The following is a 26,589-nucleotide window of genomic DNA, read 5'->3' as shown; positions in this document are numbered from 1 at the left end:
AGCGCAGCAGGGACAGGGGGACTGGCGTTGCCGAATCTGGACGATTATTACTGGGCCGCCAATGTGGCGATGGTTCGCAAGTGGATGAGGGAAGGAGAGGGGGTGGCGTGGAAGAGGCTGGAGATGGTGTCCTGTAAAGGAATGAGCCTAAAGGCGCTGGTGACGGCGCCGCTACCGCTCTCCCCGAAAAGGTATACCATTAACCCAGTGGTGGCGGCAACCTTAAGGATCTGGGGGGCAATGGAGGCGACTTAGGGGTGTGACGGGTGCCTCGGTGTGGTCCCCGATCAGGAACAACCATAGGTTTGTCCCAGGAAGGATGGACGGAGGGTTCCAGAGCTGGCATCGGGCAGGAATTAGGAGATTGGGAGATTTGTTTATTGACGGGACGTTTGCGAGCCTGGGAGCACTGGAGGAAAAGTATGAGTTGCCCCCGGGGAATATCTTTAGATACATGCAAGTGAGGGCGTTTACGAGACAACAGGTGAGGGAATTTCCGCTGCTCCCGACACAGGGGATCCAGGATAGAGTGATTTCGGGGGTATGGGTCGGGGAGGGCAAAGTGTCCGAAATATATCAGGAGATGAGAGAGGAGGGGGAGGTGCTGGTAGAGAAGCTGAAGGGAAAATGGGAAGAAGTCCTGGGGGAGGAGATTGAGGAGGGTCTGTGGGCCGATGCCCTAAGTAGGGTAAATTCCTCTTCCTCGTGTGCCAGGCTTAGCCTGATACAATTCAAGGTTCTACATAGAGCACACATGACGGGAGCGAGGCTGAGCAGGTACTTCGGGGTGGAGGACAGCTGCGGGAGGTGCTTGGGAAGCCCGGCGAACCACACACATATGTTTTGGTCGTGTCCGGCACTGGATGAGTACTGGAGGGGAGTGGCAAGAGTGATTTCAAAGGTGGTGAAAGCCCGGGTCAAGCCAGGTTGGGGGTTAGCTATATTTGGGGTAGCGGATGAGCCGAGAGTGCAGGAGGCGAAAGAGGCCGATATTCTGGCCTTTGCGTCCCTGGTAGCCCGGCGAAGGATCTTTTTTTTAAAAAAAATATTTATTAAAGTTTTTTAACACAATTTTTCTCCCTTACAAACAATAACCCCCCCCCCTCGTAACAAAAAAAAAAAACGAGAAATTGCGCAGAGCAAGATATATACATGGCAAAATGATATATTTACACAGCTTTGTACACTGGCCCTCACCCGTACGTGCCAGTTTCCCCAACCCTTCGTGTTATCTCTTGCTCATCCACCCTCCCAGGCAGTCCCCCCAGTCCCCCCCCGTCCCCGTCCCCCAAAGGTTGCAGCTGCTGCTGACCGACCTTCCACTAACGCTCCGCGCCCCCAGAGGGGGGACCCCCGTCCCAACCACCTCTTCTGTGTCCCATTCCCTTTCGGCCAGTGCAGCAGCAACCCTTTTTTCCCCCCCTTCCCCCCTCCCCTCCCCCCGCTAGACCCCTGTCTAGCTTTTTTGCTCCCCCCATGTCACTCCCGTAAGTCAGCTGACGCCTGCTGACCCCGGCTTCCCCCGCCGTCCCATTGACCTCCCCGCGTGGGAGTCTCCCAATCCATATGCATTCCTTCGTTCCCCTTCCCGCGCGCGGGGAAAAAAACCCGCGCTTTCCAAAGCCCGCTCCGCCCCCTCTGGCGCAGCTCCTGTCGCGGCCTTGTCTCTCTCCCCCAGCCCATGTAACATTTCCTGCGCGTGATTGACCCCTATATACAACAACCATCACACATCAAACCCCAAAACATCCCCCCCCACCCTCACAAACCCTCAGTTAGAGTCCAACTTTTCGGCTTGTACAAAGGTCCACGCCTCTTCAGGCGTTTCGAAGTAATAGTATTGGCCCTTGTATGTGACCCACAGTCGCGCTGGCTGCAGCATTCCGAATTTCACTTCTTTCCGGTACAACTCCGCTTTGGCCCGGTTGAAACCCGCTCTCCGCTTTGCAACCTCCGTGCTCCAGTCCGGGTATATTCGGATCTCTGCATTGTCCCACTTACTGCTCCGCTCCTTCTTGGCCCATCTCAGGACCCACTCTCTGTCCGTGAACCGGTGGAACCTCACCACCATCGCCCTTGGCGACTCATTTGCCTGGGGCTTCTCCGGCGAAGGATCTTACTCATGTGGAAGGAAGCGAAACCTCCCCGGCGTGGAGGCCTGGACAAACGACATGGCAGGGTTCATAAAACTGGAACGGATGAAGTTTGCGTTGAGAGGATCGGTTCAGGGGTTCTCCAGGCGGTGGCAACCGTTCCTTGACTATCACGCGGAACGTTAAGGGAAAATAGATGATCAGCAGCAGCAGCCCAGAGGAGGGAGGGGGGGGGGAACCTGTTTTGCTCTGGAGGGGGGGGAGCACTATTTTTTGTTACTTTGTTAGATCACTATTTTATTTAAATTATGTTATCTATTAGTTATTGTGTTATCTTTTTTGTTGATTTGTAAGGTGGAAAAATTGTGTTTGAAAACTTTAATAAAATATATATATTTTTTAAATGTTTCAAAACAAATCTGTTGGACTTTAACCTGGTGTTGGAAGACTTCTCACTGTGCCCACCCCAGTCCAACGCCGGCATCTCCACATCATAGTTATAGAGTGGCAATGGTAGAAGTCTCAAACCAAGTTGCTGGCTTAGTTAGGATATTAGGATAGGGGCTGGTTTAGCACAGGGCTAAATCGCTGGCTTTGAAAACAGACCAAGGCAGGCCAGCAGCACGGTTCAATTCCCATACCAGCCTCCCCGAACAGGCGCCGGAATGTGGCGACTAGTGGCTTTTCACAGTAACTTTATTTGAAGCCTACTTGTGACAATAAGCGATTTTCATTTCATTTTCATTTCATGTGCACTTTGGGGAAGAATGGTAACATATGGGCAAAATCAACTCTACCCCTAGCAGAAATAATTTAAGGTCCTTATGTAGATAGATGCGACTTTGAAGGTACATTTACATTCACTCGATGTAGGAAAATATTCAAATAGCAATAGAAAATAGAGGTTCCTTCAAACAAGCTTTTCTGCCTTTGTGCGCCCCATAAGTCCACATCATGGATCCTCAGTAACTACATACAGTCTACCTACCTAGTTTCTGATTGGAAATGATCTGGTTACTTAGCTATTGGAAAAACATCAGCTTTTGTGGAGTTTACACATTCTCCTCGTGTCTACGTGGGTTTCCTCTGGGCAGCACGGTAGCATTGTGGATAGCACAATTGCTTCACAGCTCCAGGGTCCCAGGTTCGATTCCGGCTTGGGTCACTGTTTGTGCGGAGTCTGCACGTCCTCCCCGTGTCTGCGTGGGTTTCCTCCGGGTGCTCCGGTTTCCTCCCACAGTCCAAAGATGTGCAGGTTAGGTGAATTGGCCAATGATAAATTGCCCTTAATGTCCAGAATTGCCCTTGGTGTTAGGTGGAGGTGTTGAGTTTGGGTAGGGTGCTCTTTCCAAGAGCCGGTGCAGACTCAAGAGGCTGAATGGCCTCCTTCTGCACTGTAAATTCAATGATAATCTATGATTAATCTAGGACAAAGGTTCGGCACAACATCGTGGGCCGAAGGGCCTGTTCTGTGCTGTATTTTCTATGTTCTATGTTCTATGCTCTATGCTCTGGTTTCCTACCATAGTCCAAAAATTTGCAGGTTAGGAGGATTGGCCATGCTAAATTGCCCCTTAGTGTCTGAAGGTTAGTTGGGGTTACGGGGTTGCAGGGGGGAGGGGCGGGTAAGGTGCTCTGTCAGAGGGCCGGTGCAGACTTGATGGGCCAAATTGCCTTCTTCTGCACTGTAGGGATTCGATGATTCCCATTGTAGCCTGCAGAAATCCACAGGCAGGTGAGATATATTTTTTTAAAGAAAGTGGTGAGCTCCAGATTTTATGGAAGCCGGGGTCCTAAGGAGCCGAACTGGAGCCTGAGCAAGGACACTGGCACAGCTTTCCTGCCAAGCTCAAGCCGGTTTGAAGCTGGCTTACAGATGTTCTCCAAGGTAAGTCTAAAACTTCCCATTGTGGGGCAAGGAAATCTAGGAACAGTCCTCTGAATCCTACAAGGAAAGCCAATGGTCTCCACTTCAGAAACGTCTAAACCCATGCCACTTACCAGTAACAGCCTTGCTGCTGCCCAAACGTTCTCTCCCAATCATTGGTTAGCTGTTGCTTTCTGCGTGTCCGAGGCAGACAGCTGACTGGTGGTGTTAGATTGATAGGACACAGGAACTAAAATACCCTAGGCTCCAATTAAATTAAAGACATCCAGCGCCTTTCAAACTTGCTCCTTCACCTGCTCACTTAAAATAAATATAGAATTAAAATTGATCTCAAAGTTTTAATTCACACTGTCATTACTTTGTATTTAGTTCAATGTACTGATACTTAACCAGGATACTAACCTGATCAGCAATAACCACGAATGAAGCAGTAGTGCTAAGAACAGCTCTTCCCACAGCTGCATTACAAAATTCAACTAGGCAAGGCAGTAAATTAGACATTTAGAAATATAAGAATTAGTTGCCTATTCTTCAAAAGCTGGATTTCCAGGGCTCATGCGTGGCACCTAGCCTTTGGGTCACAGTTCGGATGCAGTATTTAGGGTCCTAAAGTCTACCACAAAAGCATTTTGATGATTTCTGGAAAATTGAGCTGATTATTCAAAACCAATAATCTTTCTGTATTCTTGCAGCATTTAATTACACTGCTCTTTTTGCCAGGCATTAGGTGTGGAATATATGAACAGAATCATAAACTCTGATGACACAAGAGCACGACGCTTGAAATTTGCAGCATTTTACAACTTGGGCAGAGCTTCCTTCGAAGGATTTGGCCTCCAGCAGAGTGATAAAGAAGCTGAACGGTTAGTAAGTTGTTATTTCTTACCATCCTCAATTTGATTCAAGTTACAAGGGACTGCACGTCAAAAAGTACTTAATTGGTTGTACAGTGCTTTGAGATGTCCAATGGTGGTGAATGGTACTATACAAATGCAAGTCTTTTTCTTCTGGTTACTGTGCTTTTCTTTGCTCTTTGCAGACTATGGCTTATTGCTGCAGATGATGGTAACCCAAAGGCGAGTGTGAAAGCCCAAACTATTCTGGGATTGTTCTACTGCCGACCTGAGTCACAGGATTTGCAAAAGGTACAGGAGAGGATGTTGGAATCTAAATATTAAAGGCACAGTATGTTTGAATTAATAATGGCAAATCCACCTAACCTCCACATCTTTGAACTGAGAGGAAACACATGTGTACACTGGGAGAACGTGCAAACTCCACACTCACATTCATCCAAGGCCAGAATCAAACCTAGGTCCTTGGCGCTGTGAAGCATAATCTCATAATGGACATAATTTCCAACATTATCCTCCTTTTGCCAGATCTTTGCCCATTCACGTATCCTACCTAGGTTCCTTTGTAGCCTTATATCCTCTTTACAACTTACTTTCCTTTTCATTATGAGCAAATTTAGCAACCATACCATCAGTCCCTTCATCCAAGTCATTTATATAGATTGTAAAAAGCTGAGGCCCAGCACCGATTCCTGTGGCACGGTGCCAAAGAAGAACCAGGCAACATGCCTCAATGACTACCACCCGGTGGCCTTGACATCTATTATTCTGAAGTGTTTCCTCCAGGTGCTCCAGTTCCCCCCCACAAGTCCCGAAAGAGGTGCTGTTCATTGAATTGGACATTCTAAATTCTCCCTCCGTGTACCTGAATAGGTGTCGGAGTGTGGCGACTAGGGGATTTTCACAGTAACTTTGTTGCAGTGATAATGTAAGCCTACTTGTGACAATAATAAAGATTGTTACTATTATTATGAGACACATCAACTCCATCCTCCCAGAATGCCTTGATCCACTGTAATTCACAACCATGGCTCCACAGCAGACGCCATCTCCCTGGCCCTACACTCATTCCTGGAGCATCTCGACAACAAGGACCCCTACGTCAGACTCCTACTCATTGACTACAGCTCTGCCTTCAAAACCATAATCAGCCGAGCTCATATCAAAACTCCAAAACCTAGGACTTGGCTCCTCTTTCTGCAACTGGGTCCTCTACTTCCTGACCCAAAGACCACAATCAGTAAGAATGAACAACAACACCTCCATTACAATATTCTTCAATACCAGGGCCCTGCAAGGCTGCGTACCTAGGCCCTTACTATACTTCCTATACACACACGACTGTGTGGCAAAGTTTGGCTCCAACTCCATTTATAAGTTTGCTGATGACATGACTGTAGTGGGTCGGATCTCGAACAATAATAAGTCAGAGTACAGTAGGGAGATAGAGAACATGGTGGTGTCATGTAACAATAACAATCTCTCAAAACTAAGAAGCTGGTCATTGACTTCAGGAAGCAAAGTATCGTAGACACCTCTGCCGAGGTGGAGATGGTTGACAGCTTCAAATTCCTAGCTGTGCACTTCACCAACAATCTGTCCTGGTCCACCCACGTCAACGCTATTACCAAGAAAGCACAACAACACCTATACTTCCTCAGAAAATTAAGGCATGTCCACATTGACTCAGACCAATTTTTACAAATGCAACACAGAAAGCATCCTATCTGCTTTATCCACAATACATGTTACTTCTTCGAAGAACTCCAATAAATTGATTAAACATGATTTCTCTTTCATTGATTGATTGATTGATATTTGTCACATGTACCAAAGTACAGTGAAAAGTATTTTTCTGCAGCCAAGGGAACGTACACAGTACATAGAATAATCGACAGAGTACATTGACAAATTCAGTTTTGGCCTTGTGATGAACGGTTACTGCCTTATCATCATGTAAGGTGATGTCCCCTTTAAGACCAGGCTTGGAACCCTGGGGACTCCGCCTCTGGCTCCGCCCATCTGGGAGCCATACATAAAGGCCTGCCTCATGGTCTGTATAGCAGTCAGCACTCGTCCAAATCTGTAGCATAGTTATTAGCCAAATAAAGCCTTCTTTACAGTTTAATCTCTAAGCATCATTATTGAGGGTACCTCAATTTATTAGGCTAAACTAGATTCAGGATGGACGCAGGCCTAAAACCAGAGAAGCTCAATCTGGAAGCACGAACGCCGGAGGCAAAGGAAATTTTTAAATACTGGCTGCGGTGCTTCGAGGCCTACCTGGACTCCGCAGAGACTCCCATCCTGGGGCCACGCAAGCTGCGTCTACTCCACGCCCGGGTGAGTCACAGAATCTCCGCCACGCTCGAAAAGGCGACGATTTATGAGGAAGCGATTGAGTTGCTCCGCAAGCGGTTTGTCAAACCCGTCAATGAGGTGCACGCCCGGCATCTGCTCTCTACCTGCCGGCAGCGCTCGGGGGAATCGCTCGACGAGTTTGTTGAGAAACTCACCGCGCTGGCCAGGGACTGTGACCATCAGGATGTGACAGGGGAAGTCCATATGAACCTGCACATCAGAGATTCTTTCGTGTCCGTCATCCGCTCGACCTACATCCGGCAGCAACTGCTCGAAAACGGGGCAAAAGACCTCCAGGAGACGCTAACGCTCGCCTCCTCGCTGGAGGTGGCCCGACATAACTTGGGTACGTACCCCACGGACTCTGCCAGCCCCCCCCCGGACTTCCTCAGACTCGCCCATATTACAGGCCTGCGCCACGCGGCGACCCGCTCACCATGGGGGCACACCTTGCTACTTCTGCGGGCAGGGCCAGCACCCACGCCCACGCTGCCCAGCCCGCTCCGCGATCTGCAGCGACTGCGGGAAGAAAGGGCACTTTGCGAGGGTCTGCCTGGCCAGACCCAGGGGCCAGAAAAACAAAGAACAGCCGGCCCGAAAATCAGGCCCGCAGGCCTCGCAATGCTGCTGCGCACCGACCCGACACGTCCTCTTCTGACGCGTCACCAGCCTCGTGCGAATCATGGGAGCGGCCATCTGGTCGGCGGCCATCTTCTCGACCCGACACGTGCGACCAACGGCAGCGGCCATTTTACGACTCCGACTACCCGCGACTGGGTGCGATCACCCTCGATCAAACTCGGCCAAAACACCTGCAGAACTCCATGATGCAGGTCCAGGTCAACGGGCACGACACTGCATGCCTCTTCGACTCCGGGAGCACGGAGAGCTTTATCCACCCTGAAACGGTAAGGCGCCGCTCCCTACGCACCCATCACACATCCCAAACCATAGCCCTCGCATCTGGGTCCCACTCGGTACAAATCACGGGGTACTGTATTGCGGATCTCTCGATCCAGGGTGCCAAATACACCCGTTTCAAATTTTATATCCTCCCTCACCTCTGTGCCCCCCTGCTGCTCGGACTGGATTTCCAGTGCAGCCACCGAAGCCTGACACTGAAGTTCGGCGGACCCTTCCCCCCCCTCACGGTGTGCTGCCTTGCGACACTGAAAGTCGCACCCCCCTCGCTATTCGCTAACCTCACTCCCGACTGTAAGCCCGTCGCCACCAGGAGCCGGCGCTACAGTGCCCAAGATATGGCTTTTACCAAGTCAGAGGTCCAGCGTTTACTGGGAGAGGGGGTCATTGAGGCTAGCAACAGCCCTTGGAGAGCGCAAGTGGTGGTAGTCCGGTCCGGGGAGAAGAAACGGATGGTCGTGGATTATAGCCAGACCATAAACCGATTCACGCAGCTTGATGCGTACCCCCTTCCTCGCATCGCGGAAATGGTAAATCGGATCGCCCAATACCGAGTCTTTTCCACGGTCGACCTCAAATCTGCCTACCACCAGCTCCCCATCCGACCAAAAGACCGCCTCTATACTGCCTTCGAAGCAGCCGGCCGGCTCTTCCACTTCCTCAGGGTCCCCTTTGGTGTCACAAATGGGGTCTCCGTCTTTCAAAGGGCGATGGACCAAATGGTGGACCAGTACGGTTTGCGGGCCACATACCCGTACTTGGACAATGTCACCATCTGCGGCCATGATCAGCAGGACCATGACGCTAACCTCAAAAAGTTCCTCCAGACCGCCCGAGCCCTTAACCTGACCTATGACGAAGGCAAATGCGTTTTCCACACCACCCGGCTGGCCATCCTTGGCTATGTCGTGGAAGACGGGGTCCTAGGTCCCGACCCCGACCGCATGCGCCCCCTTAAGGAACTCCCTCTCCCCCGCAGCCTCAAGGCCCTCAAACGGTGCTTGGGGCTTTTCTCCTATTACGCCCAGTGGGTCCCCAAGTATTCGGACAAAGCCCGCCCACTCCTAAAGACCACCACTTTTCCCCTCTCGGCTGAGGCTCAATTGGCCTTCAACCGCATCAAGGCCGACATCATCAAGGCCGCCATGCACGCGGTGGACGAAACCATCCCTTTCCAGGTAGAGAGCGATGCATCAGACATCGCCCTGGCTGCTACCCTCAATCAAGGAGGCAGACCAGTAGCGTTCTTCTCCCGAACCCTCACCGTCTCCGAGATTCGACACTCTGCAGTCGAAAAGGAGGCACAAGCCATTGTGGAGGCTGTGTGGTGCTGGAGTCACTACCTCGCCGGTAGGAGGTTTACCCTCGTCACCGACCAATGGTCGGTCGCCTATATGTTCGATAACACGCAACGGGGCAAAATAAAAAACGATAACATTGAGGTGGAGGATCGAACTCTCCACCTACTCGTACGATATCAAGTATCGTCCAGGGGAGCTCAACGAGCCCCCAGATGCCCTGTCCCGCGGCACATGCGCCAACGCGCAGGAGGACCGCCTGCAAGCCATCCACAATGACCTCTGCCACCCGGGGGTTACCCGGCTCGTCCATTTCATCAAGTCACGCAACCTACCTTACTCAACCAAGGAGGTCAAGGCCATGGTCAGGGCCTGCCAGGTCTGTGCGGAGTGCAAACCGCACTTCTATCGGCCAGACAAGGTTCGGCTCGTGAAGGCCTCGGGCCCCTTTGAGCGACTGAGCGTGGACTTCAAGGGGCCCCTCCCGTCCACCAACCGTTATGCCTATTTCCTCACCGTGATCGATGAGTTCTCCCGTTTCCCATTCGCCATTCCCTGCACCGACATGACCTCAGCCACGGTGATTAAGGCACTGCACAGCATCTTCACCCTGTTTGGTTTCCCTGCTTATATCTACAGCGACCGGGGTACATCATTCATGAGCGATGAACTGCGTCAGTATCTGCTCAGCAAAGGCATCGCCTCGAGCAGAACGACCAGCTATAACCCACGGGGAAACGGGCAGGTGGAGAGGGAGAACGCGACCGTGTGGAAGGCTGTCCTTCTGGCCCTGCGGTCGAGAAATCTCCCAACCACCCGCTGGCAGGAGGTCCTACCCGATGCCCTACACTCCATTAGGTCACTCCTCTGCACGGCCACAAATGAGACCCCTCATGAGCGATTGTTTCTCTTCCCCAGGAAGTCTACCTCCGGGGTCTCGCTTCCACCTTGGCTGACGGCTCCGGGACCTGTTCTTCTCCGGAGGCACGCGAGGAGCCATAAAACGGACCCCCTAGTTGAAAAGGTCCGACTGCTCCACGCCAACCCCAGTTACGCCTACGTGGAGTACTCCGACGGCAGGCAAGATACGGTTTCCCTCCGGGATCTGGCGCCCGCTGGATCCTCCACCACAGACGCCCCTTCCCCGCGCCGCTCCCCTGCAGGACCCGTTGCCCCCTACAACACACCCCCTTCCGGCCCTACCACCCGTTGGTGAGCTCCTACCGTGCGCCCCCCCTTTACACACCCCGCCGGCGCCGCTACCCCCGGCCCTGCCTAGTTCCTCTGCCCCGACCCGGACCGAAGCTCCGACCGCTGTGCTCCCGGATGTGCCCTCAACCGGGACGTCCGTGCCCGCCGCACCACCGCCCGAATTGAGGAGATCGAGGAGGACGATCCGGCCGCCGAGACGGATGGGCCTATGATGGCACTTCACCCCCGCTGGACTCCTTTTTAAACAGGGGGTGAATGTGATGAACGGTTACTGCCTTATCATCATGTAAGGTGATGTCCCCTTTAAGACCAGGCTTGGAACCCTGGGGACTCCGCCTCTGGCTCCGCCCATCTGGGAGCCATACATAAAGGCCTGCCTCATGGTCTGTATAGCAGTCAGCACTCGTCCAAATCTGTAGCATAGTTATTAGCCTAATAAAGCCTTCTTTACAGTTTAATCTCCAAGCGTCATTATTGAGGGTACCTCAGGCCTCTCATGATATTTTCTGGCCATTACAGGATTTGCGCTCGTGTCTAACAGACCCACAAAATCGTGCCCACTACCTTTAACTTCTTTAATAGTCAGTAGGCGATGGATCCTCCCCTTGGAATGTATCTATTCTGTGTATTCTGAAGTAGCCCCTTAATTGTATGCTGCTGCTTCTCTATGACCAAACCTTAACCTAATTTTCCAGTTCACTTGAACTTGATCTGCTTTCACACTCTCATAATTGCTCTCATTTAAGTTCAAAATACCAGTACTCTTCTCGCCCTCAAACTGAGTGTAAAATTCAATTATATTATGATCTCGGCTACTTAGGGGTCCCTCCAGCAGGACATCATAAATTAATCCCACCTTGTTGCACAATATCAGGTATAGTATAGCTTGCCTGCTCTCTGGTTGGCTCGAGTTCTCAGAAACTATCCCGAAAACATTCTTTGACCTCTTTACCTCGGCTACCTTTTCCTATCTAGTTTTTCTAGGCCAGATGTACATTAAAATCACCCATGATTACCGCTGTACCTTTCTGAACAGCTCCCATTCTACATTCCTTTATACTCTGTCCTATTGTGTAGACAGTCGGGGAGCAGGCCTGTACACCACCCTCACAAGTGACTTCTTGCCTTTATTGTTTCTCATCTTTACCCAAACTGCTTCTGCATCCTGGTTTCCTGAACCTAGGTCATTCCTCTCTAATTTTCTAATACCACCATTAGTTAAGAGTACCTTTTCCTAGCTTCTTCATGAATGTCACATGCCCTTCAATATTCAGGTTTCAATGTATGTCATCCTGCAGCTTGCCTCTTAGATTGTTTGATAGGCTATTAGATTGTCCTTGAATATTTCTATATGCTATCAGTTAATCTCTTTTGTTTCAAATGCTACATGCATTCAGATACAGGGATTCTAGTTTTGTATACTTGTTATTGTTATAATGTCTAGTCTCGACTGATTCATTCTTAGATTTGTACTCTATGTCTTCTGTCACATTATATTTATCACTTCCTATTTTAATACCTTTCTCTCTTGCCTTGTCTCTACTCTTTGATTAGCCACATCTTCACAAATGTGATCCCTTGCCTGCTTTATTTAGTTTAAAGTCCCCTCTATTTCACTAGTTATGCAGCTCACCAGAACACCAGCTCCAGCACAGTTCAGCTGTAGAACGTCCCAATGGTACAGTTGGCACTTACCCCAGTACTGGTGCCAATGCTGCACAAACCACTTCTTCCACCCAGAAATTATTGCCTTTCGAAGTTCTGCTTTTTAATCTGCATACTGACTATTAAGAACCCCCTACATCATCCTGCCCTTGTCATTGGTACCTATAGGGACCACAACAACTGGATCTTCCCCTCCCACTATAACGTCCTCTCCAGGCCTGAGCGAATGTTCCAAACCCTGGTACCATGCAGTCAACGCAGCCTTCTGGCTTCTTGCTCTTTGTTGCAGAGAACAGTGTCAATCCCATGCTTACCAAAATATCTGCAATGAATAACTTTTCTCCTCTCCCCATATCTTTTGCGACTGATACTCAGCCCAAATACACCTTACTACTCAAATCATCACCAATATTCTCATTACGCTTATTTACCAGCAACCTTCCTGTAACTCCATTCTTTCTTTCTGCTACTTCCTTTAATGTTTAAAGTTGGCCCCACCACTCAATCCAAATTCCCCAACCTTCCCTTCAATTAGACACACATTAAATTTCACACTCAAATAACAAATTTCAACATGTATCTTTGAATATCATTTCCCACATAAATACCATGCCCACCCCAAACTTTCTGCCTTATGACACTGTCCAACACTCACCAACATAAGTGAACGCTTGCCTAGGCACACAAATAAATACACAATTATAAAATGCTATAAATATTTTTTAAATTTATTTTTAAATAAACTATGTTTAACATTGATTGCACTAAAGTTACATTACATGTATTGCTGGTGCACAATTTTCTGCTCTGATTTCCATGTATTAAATATTTTGGGCAGGCGGCCCATGATTTTTTGATATGTGTGGCACATAGGATCTACAGCACACAAACTGACCATTGATCCAATGAGCCTAAACCAGTGTTCATACTCGACATGAGCTTCCATGCATTCTAATTACCATTTCCCATCCTAGCCATTGACAATATCCCAGAAAAGTATTCAGAGTTCAGAATACAATAATGAGGAGGAAACCTTCCCCTCCACCCACTCAATGAGGGATTCACTGCAGTAGAAAATCCCTGCTTTTAAAAATTAATCAAGATTTTGAAAATATTTCAAGAAAATAATTTTTTTTAAAATCAAAGACATTCAGTAGAAACCACTGACTTAATTGAAATATATAATCAGAACTGTAATGTCTAAACCTGAATGACAAGCATGTGTATGTAAAGGCTGCAGTTTTCATAGCCTGACCTGCCCATAAATGTTATTACTGTTCAGCCTCATACCGTAGTATTTTGTGCTAACGAGTGTATCATTCTTGTGTGCTTCCCTTTTCTAGGCATTCTTTTGGCATTCTGAAGCCTGTGGCAATGGAAGTCTAGAATCTCAGGGTGTATTGGGTTTACTGTACCTCACTGGACATGGTATCCGGAAGGATAAATACTCAGCTTGGGTTTGCCTGAAGGAAGCATCAAGCAGAGGAAATGTTTATGCTCAAGGTCACCTAGTTGCTGACTTCTACAGTCGTAAACTATACCATAGCACTGTTGAACTTGCTCAAAGGTAATAAGAATGATCAAACTAATTTTTGTCAACACAACCATAAACATAATTGTGCCTAGAGAGAATCAAACTGTGTCCTGGACTGAAAGACTATTGAGTCAGGAGAAATTCCACTTTTCTGACTAAAGGAGCTCCAGGTATTGTAGATGAAATTAATAATTTAATTCATAGAGGTGAAGAATGGCATTATGCAACAATATTTCACAAAATCCATTAACCTGCAATGTTGTTTGAATTAGATGCCCTTTGTATAATTCATTTTTATTTTCTTTATTTTGGCAGAATTATTCAATCTTTATTTGTCGGCATCAGTAGCTGAGTCTATTCATGCTCTATATAATGTACATCAGTAGCTGAGTCTATTCATGCTCTATATAATGTACATCAGTAGCTGAGTCTATTCATGCTCTATATAATGTACATCAGTAGCTGAGTCTATTCATGCTCTATATAATGTACATCAGTAGCTGAGTCTATTCATGCTCTATATAAAAATGTACAAACATGTATATAATGACCAGAAATGTGAGAACGTACCTGCTGTTCAGCCTGAATTGGTCTCATGGGAGTTTAATCGACATGGTATGTTTTATTCAGCAGACTGCTTAATGCATTTTGTGATTCTCCTATTTTAATTCGATCTACTTGTTTCAAATGAAGGGGGTTGGATTCTCCGTTTGGGAGACTATGTGCTGACGCCGGCGTGAGAACAGTGGCGTTTTACGCCCAAAAAATGGTGCAAAAGCTGCACCGATCCTCCGTCTCGTGGGGCTAGCAGGCACACAGCATAGAGCCCCGGCTTTAGCTGCAGATGCGATCGGAGAATTGCCGGGTCCGTGGCCGCGCATGCGCATGACGGCGGCCTGCATCTGCCATGCCATGCAACATGGCGCCAGCTGGCCAAATAATGCCCCCCTTTGACTAGGCATGCCTTGCACAAACAGACCTGGGTACGCAGTCACCCTGTACAAATTGACCCAGTACATAGTCACCCAGCAGGGATGGACCCAGGTACACAGTTACCTAGCACAAACGGGCCTGGATACACTGCCACATTGCATGAACGGATTTGAGTACTCAGTTACCCTGCACAGACAGAACGGAATACACAGTCACATGACACGGAAGGAGCCGGTGTGATGAAATACATTTTTCAATATTTTCTCAGTATCATTGCGGTATATAGCAAAATGGGCTTGTATATGAGAATGGGCGTCAATAACACTTTTAAAACGAGGACGGGATACTGCAGGATTCATAACATCAAAAAGAAGTTAAATATGAAAGCAAGTAAATAAATAATGTTTATTGTCACAAGTAGGTTTACATTAACACTGCAATGAAGGACTTCCGGTGGCAGCCATGGAGTAGGAGGTAGCACATTTGGTAGCTCCCGATCCTGACAGACTTTTTCCCCGACTTATTTCGAATTTTATTTGAAAAATCGGGAGTGGATGGGACAGCGAGGAGGAATCCCACGCCAGTATATGGAGACGTGGACCAGAAGTGGTCGTATAAGAAAGAAAAATCGAGCAGAGAAGGCACGTGTAAAACCCACAGCACAGAAAAACATGGCGGAGGTGCAGGGTACTGGCAGAGCGGCCCAGTGGTCAGTGGAGCATCTGGTGAAATTTATTCAGGAGGGTTTCGCCAAGCAAAAGGAGGAAGGTCCAGACCCGATCAAGGCACGATCGACCAGGTGGAGCAGGGACTGGAAGCCCAAGGTAGAGCGATCCAGAAGGTTGAGGAGGTGGTCGAGCACAAGGAACACCTAACTGAGCTGGAGTTACAGGTGATGCTGATGAGGGATCAGCAGAAAAGGCTGCAAGAGGTGGAGGACCTGGAGAAAAGATCCCGTTGACAGAACTTGAGGATCGTCGGCCTCCCTGAGGGCTGCGAGGGAACGGATGCGAGGGCATATGTCGTGAATATGCTTGAGAAATTAATGAGTGATGGGGCGTTTGATCGACACGTGGAAGTGGATAGAGTGCACAGAACGCTTGCAAGGACACTGCGTGTGAATGAGCCGCCGAAGGCGATGATGGTGTGAATGCACCAGTTCCTGGATACGGAACAGATTTTGCGATGGGCCAAGCAGACACGGAGCTGCAAGTGGGAGAACAGTAGGCTACCAGGACCTGGCTGCGGATCTGGCCAAAAGAAGAGCAGGATTCAACCGAGTAAAATCGTGGGGGGTGAGCATATGATAAGTTTGCTAAAGGTGGTTGGAATTGTGTTGTTAATGGGGGGAGGGGGGGGGGGGGGGAGGAATTGCTCTGCTGACAGGGGAGGGATTGTTGCTGGGAGACAAATGGGAGGCCAAGGACGGAGGGTGCCGAAGGGCGGGCCTGCGGGGCTGCGAGCTGGAGGCTGGCCTAAGAAGGGTGATGGTTATCGATTGATCAGGTTGATCACGTGGAATGTTAGAGGGCTGAATGGGCCGGTTAAGAGGGTTTGCGTGTTCGCACATTTGAAGGGATTGAAGGCGGGCGTGGCAATGCTACAGGAGACACACCTGAGGGTAACAGATCAGACCAGATTGAGGAAGGGGTGGGTCAGGCAGGTATTTCACTCGAGGTTGGACTCTAAGACTAGGTGGGGGGGTCACGATTCTGATTAATAAACGGGTGTCATTTGTGGCGGAGAAAATAGTTGTGGATTTGGGGGGCAGGTATATCATGGTCACCGGGAAGCTGGAGGGGACACCGGTACCGGGTGCTCGTGAATGTCTACGCACCAAACTGGGATATTGTGGAGTTTATAAGACAGGTGTTAGGGAAGATCCCGGACTTGGATTCACACAAGCTGATCATGGACGGACTTTAATATGGTCATTGACCCAAGGTTGGACGGGTCGAGCTCAAAGACAGGGAGGGTGGCAGCAATGGCGAAGGAACTAAAGTTGTTCGTGGAACAGATGGGTGAGGTAGACCCATGGAGGTTTGGTCGGCCAAGAGCGAAGGAGTTTTCTTTCTTTTTACATGCACATAAAGTACACTCCCGGATCGATTTTTAAATTCTGAACAGGGCTCTACTGACGGGGGTGGTAGATACCGAGTATTCGGCGATTGCTGTGTCGGACCATGCCCCACATTAGGTGGATCAACAGGTGTGCAAGGAGAGGGGCCAGCGACCACAATGGAGATTGGACGTAGGACTGTTAGCGGACGAGGGGGTGTGCGGGCTTGTAAGGGAGTCCATCCAGAACTATCTGGAAATAAACGACATGGGGGAAGTCTCGGCAGCAATGGTTTGGGAAGCGCTGAAGGCAGTGGTTAGAGGGGAGCTAATTTCGATACAGGCCCACAGGAGGAAAGTGGAGAGGGCAGAGATAGACACGTTGATTGGGGAAATACTCCAGGTAGACAGGAGATACGCGGAGGCCCCGGAGGCAGGGTTATTGAAGGAGCGGGGGAGGCTACAGATGGAGTTTGGGTAGAGGGGGTGAGACAGTTCCTGGGTGAGTTGAAGTTTCCGAAGGTGGAGGAAGGGTTGGTGGAGGGGTTGCGAGCCTCGACCGGGATTGAAGAAATAGCAGACGGGCTGTAGGCCATGCAGTCGGGTAAGGCCCCGGGACCGGACAGCTACCCAGTGGAATTTTACAAAAGATTCTCTGAGATGCTGGGCCCACTGCTGGTGAGGACATTTAATGAGGCAAGGAAGCAGGGGGTTCTTCCCCTGACAATGTCACGGGCCTTGATCTCACTGATCCTGAAGCAGGAGAAGGACCCGGAGCTATGCGGGTCATACGGGCCATTCTCCCTATTGAATGTTGATGCCAAATTGTTGGCTAAAATCTTGGCCTTAAGGATAGAAGATTGTGGCCCAGAGGTGATAGGGGAGGACCAGACGGGGTTTGTTAAGGGCAGACAGCTAACGGGCAACATTAGAAGGCTCTTAAACGTGATCATGATGCCCCCAGAGGGGAGGGAGGTGGAAGGTCGCGATGGACACAGAAAAGGCCTTCGTCCGGGTGGAACGGAACTATTTGTGGGAGGTGTTGGGGCGGTTCGGGCTTGGGCGGGGCTTTATTGATTGGGTCCGATTGTGTACCAGGAACCGGTGGCGAGTGTCCAAATGAATCGGTTGACTTCGGACTATTTTAAATTGCACCGGGGGACTGGGCAGGGATGCCTTCTCTCCCCACTGCTGTTCACTTTGGCCATAGAGCCACTGGCGATGGCGCTAAGAGCTTCAAGGGACTGGAAGGGGTTGGTCCGAGGGGGGGGTAGAACACAGGGTCTCGCAATACGCCGACGACCTGCTCCTGTATATTTCCGACCCGTTAGGGGGATGGGAGAGATTATGAGGATTTTAGGGGAATTTGGCCGGTTTTCGGGGTACAAATTGAATATGGGAAAAGCGAGATGTTTGCGATCCAGGCAAGGGGGCAGGAGAGGAGATTGGAAGAGCTGCCTCGTTCAGAGTGGTGGGAGGGAGCTTTCGTTATTTGGGAATCCAGGTGGCACGGGACTGGGGGCTGTTACGTAAACTAAACCTGACCCAGCTAGTAGAACAGATGAAGGAGGACTTTTAAAGGTGGGACATGCTCCTGCTGTCACTGGCTGGGAGAGTACAGACTGTGAAAATGACTCTCCTCCCCAGGTTTCTTTTTTAAAAAATAAACATTTTATTGAGATATTTTTGGTTTTAAAATGACAAAATAAACAACATACATAAGTCTATAAACATAGTGCAAAAAGCCTGCTTCCTCCCTTACAGGTCCCACCTTTATTATTCCCCTACTCTAATCTAAACTAACCCCCCCCTTCTGCTGACGTTTAATTTTCTGCAGATTCCACGAACGGTTGCCACCTCCGGGTGAACCCTAACAATGGCCCTCTCAAGGCAAACATGATTTTCTCCGAGCAGAGAAATCTGTCACATGACAGATAGCCAGGCCTCCGACTTCGGGGGCTTTGAGTCCCTCCAAGCTAATAATATCCGCTTCTGGGCCACCAGGGAAACAAAGGCTAGAACGTCTGCCTCTTTCTCCTCCTGGATTCCCGGATCTTCCGATACCCCGAAAATCGCCATTTCCGGACTCGGTGTCACCCTTGTTTTTAATACCGTGGACATGATGTCCGCAAACCCCTGCCAGAATCCCCTGAGCTTTGGGCATGTCCAAAACATGTGGACATGGTTCGCTGGCCTCCCGCACACCATGCGCATCTATCTCCTACCCCAAAGAACATGTTCATCTGGGCCACTGTCATGTGAGCGCGGCGAACAACCTTGAACTGTATCAGGCTGAGCCTGGCGCATGTTGAGGACGCGTTGACTCTACTCAATGCCTCCGCCCAGAGACCATCCTCTATCTCTCCTCCTAACTCCTCCCACTTGCATTCAGCTCCTCAGTCTGCGTGTCCTCTGACCCCATGAGCTCCTTATCGATGTCGGAGACCTTCCCTTCTCCCGCCCACACTCTGGAGACTACCCCGTCCTGAATCTCCCTTGGTGGTAGGAGCGGGAAGGTTGAGACCTGCCTACGTAGGAAATCCTGCACCTGCAGATACCTAAATTTGTTTCCCCTCGCCAATCCAAATTTCTCCTCCAGCTCCCTCAAGCGAGGAAAGCTCCCTTCTATAAAAATATCCCCCATTCTCTCAATTCCTGCCCTCTGCTATCTACGAAACCCCCCCGTCCATCCTTCCCGGGGCAAACCGATGGTTGTTACAGATTGGAGACAAGACCGATGCTTCCTCCATTGCCCCCAGACTCTCAGGACTGCCACCACCATGGGGCTGGTGGAGTACCGTGCCTGCGGGAACGGCAGAGGTGCCATTATCAACGCCACCAAACTGGTGCCCTTACATGATGCCGCCTCCATACGCTCCCATGCCGACCCTCTCCCCACCACCCACTTCCTGATCATGGCTATATTCACCGCCCAATAATAGTTATTGAAGTTTGCCAGCCAGCCCTTTCCAAGGCTCTGCTCAATCATCCCCTTTTTTACCCGGGGGGGTCTTGCCCGCCCATACAAACCCCATCATAACTTTGTTAACCCGTTTAAAAAAGGACCGCGGAATAAAGATGGGGAGACACCGAAACACAAACAGGAATATCGGAAGGACCGTCATCTTCACCGTCTGGACCCTCCCAGCTAGTGACAACGGGAGCGCGACCCACCTCCGAAAATCATCCTTAATTTGGTCCACCAGACAGGCCAGATTAAGTTTGTGTAACCGTTCCCATTCCCGCGCCACTTGGATGCCTAGATACCTAAAACTTCCCCCTACCACTCCAAACGGCAGTTCCCCCAATCGTCTATCCTGTCCCCTTGCCTGGATCGCAAACATCTCACTTTTCCTCATATTTAGTATGTACCCCGAAAACCAGCCAAATTCCCCCATAATCCTCATGATTTCTTCCATCCCCTCTGCTGGGTCCGATACATACAGGAGCAGGTCGCCTGCGTAAAGCGAGACTCTGTATTCCCCTCCCCTCCAGACCAATCCCATCCAGCCCCTTTAGGCTCTCAGCGCAATTGCCAGCAGCTCTATAGCCAGCGCGAACAACAGTGGGGAGAGGGGGCACCCGTCTCGTCCCCCGGTGTAGCCTAAAATAGTCCGATATCGTCCTATTCGTCCATACGCTCGCCACAGGAGCCTGATACAGCAACCTGACCCAGTCAATAAAGCCCCACCCAAATCCGAACTGTCCCAGTACCTCCCACAGATATTCCCATTCTATTCAATCTAAAGTATTCTCTGCGTCCATTGCGACCACTACCTCCACCTCCCTACCTTCTGGGGGCATCATGAGCAACCTTCTTACATTGGACACCAACTGCCTTCCCTTAACGAACCCCGTCTGGTCCTCCCCAATCACGTCCGGAACACAGTCTCCAATCCTAGAGGACAAAATTTTGGCCAACAGTTTGGCGTCCACATTCAATAGGGATATCGGCCTGTAGGACTCACAGCTCCGGATCCTTATGCCGCTTCAGAATCAGCGAGATCGTGGCCTGTGACATCTTCGGGGGAAGCACCCCTCTCTCCCTTGCCTCATTAAATGTCCTCATCAACAGCGGCCCCAATATCCCAGCGAACCTTTTATAAAACTTCGCTGGGTCCCCTTCCGGCCCCGGGGCTTTACCCGACTGCATGGCCTTCAGCCCCTCCGCTATTCTTCGATCCTTATCGGGGCTCCCAGCCCTTCTACCAGCTCCCCGTCTACCTTCAGGTAATTCAGCCCCCCTTGGAAGTGCCTCATCCCCTCTGGCCCCAGTGGGGGTTCCGACCCATACAGCCTACTATAAAACTCCTTAAATGCCTTATTCACCCCTGCTGAGCCTCCCATCAGGTTCCCATCTCCATCATTTACTTTCCCTATCTCCCTGGCTGCCTCACTCTTTCTAAGCTGCTGTGCAAGCATTCTGCTGGCCTTCTCTCCATGCTCATAAATCGCCCCGCTCGCCTTTCTCAGCTGCTCTACTGCCCTCCCTGTGGTTAACAAGCCGAACTCCGACTTCCGGGTGCGGCGATGACCAGCTGAGTCGCACGTTTCGGCAGCTCCCGGTGAAACGGACTTTTGGGCTCTTGATAGGAGCCCTAACGGCAATTTTGACGGCTAAAAACACTGCGGTAAACCAGAAGGGAATCCCCCCTGGATACGGATGAAAAAAGGAGGAGAAAGTGGCCGGATTGCAGTGGATCCTTTAGAACAGCGGCAAGGAAGGCAAGCAAAAACCAAGATGGCGCCGGAAGGTGGCAGTTTAACATGGGGCCCTGAACAACAAGAGTTCTTGAAATGCTGTGTGGAAGAGCTCAAAAAGGAATTGAAGAAAGAGCTGTTGGCCCCGATACTACAGGCGATCGAAGGGCTAAAGGAGGAACAAAAGACCCAGGAGCGGGAGCTTCGGGTCGTGAAGGCAAAGGCAGCCGAGAATGAGGACGACATACAGGGCCTGGTGGTGAAGACGGAGATGCATGAGGCATATCAGAAACGATGTGTGGAAAGGTTGGAGGCACTGGAGAACAATGCAAGGAGGAACAACCTGAGGATTCTTGGTCTTCCTGAAGGTGTGGAGGGAGCGGACGTCGGGGCATATGTGAGCACGATGCTGCACTCGTTAATGGGAGCGGAGGCCCCGGTGGGTCCGTTGGAGGTGGAGGGAGCATACCGAGTGATGGCGCGAGGACCGAGAGCAGGAGAAATTCCCAGAGCCATAGTGGTGAGATTCCTTCGTTTTAAGGATAAAGAAATGGTCCTTAGATGGGCAAAGAAAACTCGGAGCAGTAAATGGGAGAACGCGGTGATCCGCGTTTATCAAGACTGGAGTGCGGAGGTGGCGAGAAGGAGGGCGAGCTTTAATCGGGCCAAGGCGGTGCTTCATAAAAAGAAGATAAAATTTGGAATGCTGCAACCGGCAAGACTGTGGGTCACATTTCGAGGAAGGCACCACTACTTTGAGACGGCGGATGAAGCGTGGACTTTTATTGTGGAAGAAAAACTGGAATGAGCGGGTTATTAAAAAGAACGTTTGAACAAAGTGGTGGGGCGAATGTGGGGGGCGAAGAGGGGGGTTAAAAAGGGAGGAAAGAGGAGTTTTATGTACTAATCCTGCGATGTGGTAACTTTTCTCTCTTCCACAAGTGATGATGGGGGGAGGAGGGGAGGTGGAGGAGATGGGGCGTTGGCCATTGGGGGCGGGGCCAAGGGAGAAGCGCGGGCTTGGTTCCCGCCCGATGATAATCATGGCGGGAATAGAGAAGCAGGAAGGAGGGGGCGTCGCACGGTGCGAGCCGAGGTCACGGGGGGAAGCCGAGGTCGGCCAGAGTTTGCTGACTTCTGGGAGCAACATGGGGGGAGTAATTACGCTAGCGGGGGATCTAGCGGGGGGGGGTGGGAGGGGGGAATTACTGGGTTGCTGCTGCTGGGGAGAGGGGGGAGCTGGTATGGGAGGGGATGGGCGGGGGGGGCACCGCCTGGGGGAGATACAGCTGCGTGGGAACCGGGTGAGGAGCTGGAAAAAGGGGATGTCTAATCGACAATGGGGGGTGGGGGGAGTAGGAAGCCCCCCAACCCGGCTGATCACGTGGAACGTGAGAGGGCTGAACGGGCCGATAAAGAGGGCACGGGTACTCGCACACCTTAAGAAACTTAAGGCAGATGTGGTTATGTTACAGGAAACGCACCTGAAACTGATAGACCAGGTTAGGCTATGCAAAGGATGGGTGGGGCAGGTGTTCCATTCGGGGCTAGATGCGAAAAACAGGGGGGTGGCTATATTAGTGGGGAAGCGGGTAATGTTCGAGGCAAAGACTATAGTGGCGGATAACGGGGGCAGATACGTGATGGTGAGTGGCAAACTACAGGGGGAGACGGTGGTTTTGGTAAACGTATATGCCCCGAACTGGGATGATGCCAATTTTATTAGGCGGATGCTAGGACGCATTCCGGACCTAGAGATGGGAAAGCTGATAATGGGGGGAGATTTTAATACGGTGTTGGAACCAGGGCTGGATAGGTCGAAGTCCAGGACTGGAAGGAGGCCGGCAGCAGCCGAGGTACTTAAAGATTTTATGGAGCAGATGGGAGGTGTAGACCTGTGGAGATTTAGCAGACCTAGGAGTAAGGAGTTCTCATTTTTTTCCTATGTCTATAAAGTCTACTCGCGAACAGACTTTTTTGTGCTGGGAAGGGCGTTGATCCCGAAGGTGAGGGGAACGGAGTATACGGCTATAGCCATTTCGGATCACGCTCCACACTGGGTCGACTTGGAGATAGGGGAGGAAACAGGAGGGCGCCCACCCTGGAGAATGGACATGGGACTAATGGCAGATGAGGGGGTGTGTCTAAGGGTGAGGGGGTGCATTGAAAAGTACTTGGACCTCAATGATAATGGGGAGGTCCAGGTGGGAGTGGTCTGGGAGGCGCTGAAGGCAGTGGTTAGAGGGGAGCTGATATCAATAAGGGCACATAAAGGGAAGCAGGAGAGTAAGGAACGGGAGCGGTTGCTGCAAGAACTTTTGAGGGTGGACAGACAATATGCGGAAGCACCGGAGGAGGGACTGTACAGGGAAAGGCAAAGACTACATGTAGAATTTGACTTGCTGACTACGGGCACTGCAGAGGCACAATGGAGGAAGGCACAGGGTGTACAGTACGAATATGGGGAGAAGGCGAGCAGGTTGCTGGCACACCAATTGAGGAAAAGGGGAGCAGCGAGGGAAATAGGGGGAGTGAGGGATGAGGAAGGAGAGATGGAGCGGGGAGCGGAGAGAGTGAATGGAGTGTTCAAGACATTTTATAAAAAATTATATGAAGCTCAACCCCCGGATGGGAGGGAGAGAATGATGGGCTTTTTGGATCGGCTGGAATTTCCCAAGGTGAAAGAGCAGGAAAGGGTGGGACTGGGAGCACAGATAGAGGTAGAAGAAGTGGTGAAAGGAATTAGGAGCATGCAGGCAGGAAAGGCCCCGGGACCGGATGGATTCCCAGTCGAATTCTATAGAAAATATGTGGACTTGCTCGCCCCGGTATTGACGAGGACCTTTAATGAGGCAAAGGAAAGGGGACAACTGCCCCCGACTATGTCTGAAGCAACGATATCGCTTCTCTTAAAGAAGGAAAAGGACCCGCTACAATGCAGGTCCTATAGACCTACTTCCCTCCTAAATGTAGCTGCCAAGATCCTGGCCAAGGTAATGGCAATGAGAATAGAGGAATGTGTCCCGGGGGTGGTCCAAACTGGGTTTGTGAAGGGGAGACAGCTGAACACGAATATACGGAGGCTGTTAGGGGTAATGATGATGCCCCCACCAGAGGGGGAAACGGAGATAGTAGTGGCGATGGATGCCGAGAAAGCATTTGATAGAGTGGAGTGGGATTATTTGTGGGAGGTGTTGAGGAGATTTGGTTTTGAAGAGGGGTATGTTAGATGGGTGCAGCTGTTGTATAGGGCCCCGATGGCGAGCGTGGTCACGAATGGACGGGGATCTGCATATTTTCGGCTCCATCGAGGGACAAGGCAGGGATGCCCTCTGTCCCCATTATTGTTTGCACTGGCGATTGAGCCCCTGGCGATAGCGTTCAGGGGTTCCAAGAAGTGGAGGGGAGTACTTAGAGGAGGAGAAGAACACCGGGTATCTTTGTATGCGGACGATTTGTTACTATATGTGGCAGACCCGGCGGAGGGGATGCCAGAAATAATGCGGATACTTGGGGAGTTTGGGGATTTTTCAGGGTATAAATTGAACATGGGGAAAAGTGAGTTGTTTGTGGTGCATCCAGGGGAGCAGAGTAGAGAAATAGAGGACCTACCGTTGAGGAAGGTAACAAGGGACTTTCGTTACCTGGGGATCCAGATAGCCAAGAATTGGGGCACATTGCATAGGTTAAATTTAACGCGGTTGGTGGAACAAATGGAGGAGGATTTCAAGAGATGGGATATGGTATCTCTGTCACTGGCAGGGAGGGTGCAGGCGGTTAAGATGGTGGTCCTCCCGAGGTTCCGCTTTGTGTTTCAGTGCCTCCCGGTGGTGATCACGAAGGCTTTTTTTAAAAGGATCGAAAAGAGCATCATGGGTTTTGTGTGGGCCGGGAAGACCCCGAGAGTGAGGAAGGGATTCTTACAGCGTAGCAGGGATAGGGGGGGGGGGCTGGCACTACCGAGCCTAAGTGAGTATTATTGGGCCGCTAATATTTCAATGGTGAGTAGGTGGATGGGAGAGGAGGAGGGAGCGGCGTGTAAGAGATTAGAGAGGGCGTCCTGTAGGGGGACTAGCCTACAGGCTATGGTGACAGCCCCATTGCCGTTCTCACCGAAGAACTACACCACAAGCCCGGTGGTGGTGGCTACACTGAAGATTTGGGGACAGTGGAGACGGCATAGGGGAACGACTGGAGCCTTGGGGGGGTCCCCGATAAGAAACAACCATAGGTTTGCCCCGGGGGAATGGATGGGGGATATGGAATGTGGCAAAGAGCAGGAATAACGCAACTGAAAGATCGGTTTGTGGATGGGAAGTTCGCGAGTCTGGGAGCGCTGACCGAGAAATATGGGTTGCCCCAAGGGAATGCATTCAGGTATATGCAACTGAGGGCTTTTGCGAGGCAACAGGTGAGGGAATTCCCGCAGCTCCCGACACAAGAGGTGCAGGACAGAGTGATCTCAAAGACATGGGTGGGGGATGGTAAGGTGTCAGATATATATAGGGAAATGAGGGACGAAGGGGAGACTATGGTAGATGAACTAAAAGGGAAATGGGAAGAAGAGCTGGGGGAGGAGATCGAGGAGGGGCTGTGGGCAGATGCCCTAAGCAGGGTAAACTCGTCGTTCTCGTGTGCCAGGCTAAGTCTGATTCAGTTTAAGGTATTACACAGGGCGCATATGACTGGAGCACGGCTCAGTAAATTTTTTTGGGTGGAGGATAGGTGTGCGAGGTGCTCGAGAAGCCCAGCGAATCATACCCATATGTTTTGGTCATGCCCGGCACTACAGGGGTTTTGGATGGGGGTGACAAAGGTGCTTTCAAAAGTAGTAGGGGTCCGGGTCGAACCAAGCTGGGGGTTGGCTATATTTGGGGTTGCACAAGAGCCGGGAGTGCAGGAGGCGAGAGAGGCCGATGTTTTGGCCTTTGCGTCCCTAGTAGCCCGGCGTAGGATATTGCTAATGTGGAAAGAAGCCAAGCCCCTGGGGGTGGAGACCTGGATAAATGACATGGCAGGGTTTATAAAGCTAGAGCGGATTAAGTTCGTCCTAAGGGGGTCGGCTCAAGGG

At 50.5% G+C, this 26,589-nt stretch overlaps 1 protein-coding gene across 2 annotated transcripts in view; it reads left to right on the top strand.

Moving 5' to 3' along the window:
• Positions 1 to 4,707: 4,707 nt before the first annotated feature.
• LOC140429202 (LRP2-binding protein-like) overlaps positions 4,708 to 26,589 on the top strand; it is a 34,918-nt gene continuing 13,036 nt past the window's right edge. The window contains exons 1-4 of one of the 2 annotated variants that reach the window (XM_072515890.1): positions 4,708 to 4,844; positions 5,021 to 5,126; positions 13,636 to 13,859; positions 14,142 to 14,406. In XM_072515890.1, coding sequence (XP_072371991.1) covers positions 4,720 to 4,844; positions 5,021 to 5,126; positions 13,636 to 13,859; positions 14,142 to 14,178 — 492 coding nt within the window. In that variant the 5' untranslated portion in view covers positions 4,708 to 4,719 and the 3' untranslated portion in view covers positions 14,179 to 14,406. Of the gene's footprint in view, positions 4,845 to 5,020; positions 5,127 to 13,635; positions 13,860 to 14,141; positions 14,407 to 26,589 lie in introns of those variants that run through there. The other variant, XM_072515889.1, reaches the window with a different exon arrangement.

This window comes from Scyliorhinus torazame, chromosome 9 (genome assembly GCF_047496885.1).
Source record: "Scyliorhinus torazame isolate Kashiwa2021f chromosome 9, sScyTor2.1, whole genome shotgun sequence".
NCBI classification, from domain to species: Eukaryota; Metazoa; Chordata; class Chondrichthyes; order Carcharhiniformes; family Scyliorhinidae; genus Scyliorhinus; species Scyliorhinus torazame.
Note: the sequence above shows the minus strand (reverse complement) of the source record. Positions and strands in the feature narration are given on the sequence as shown.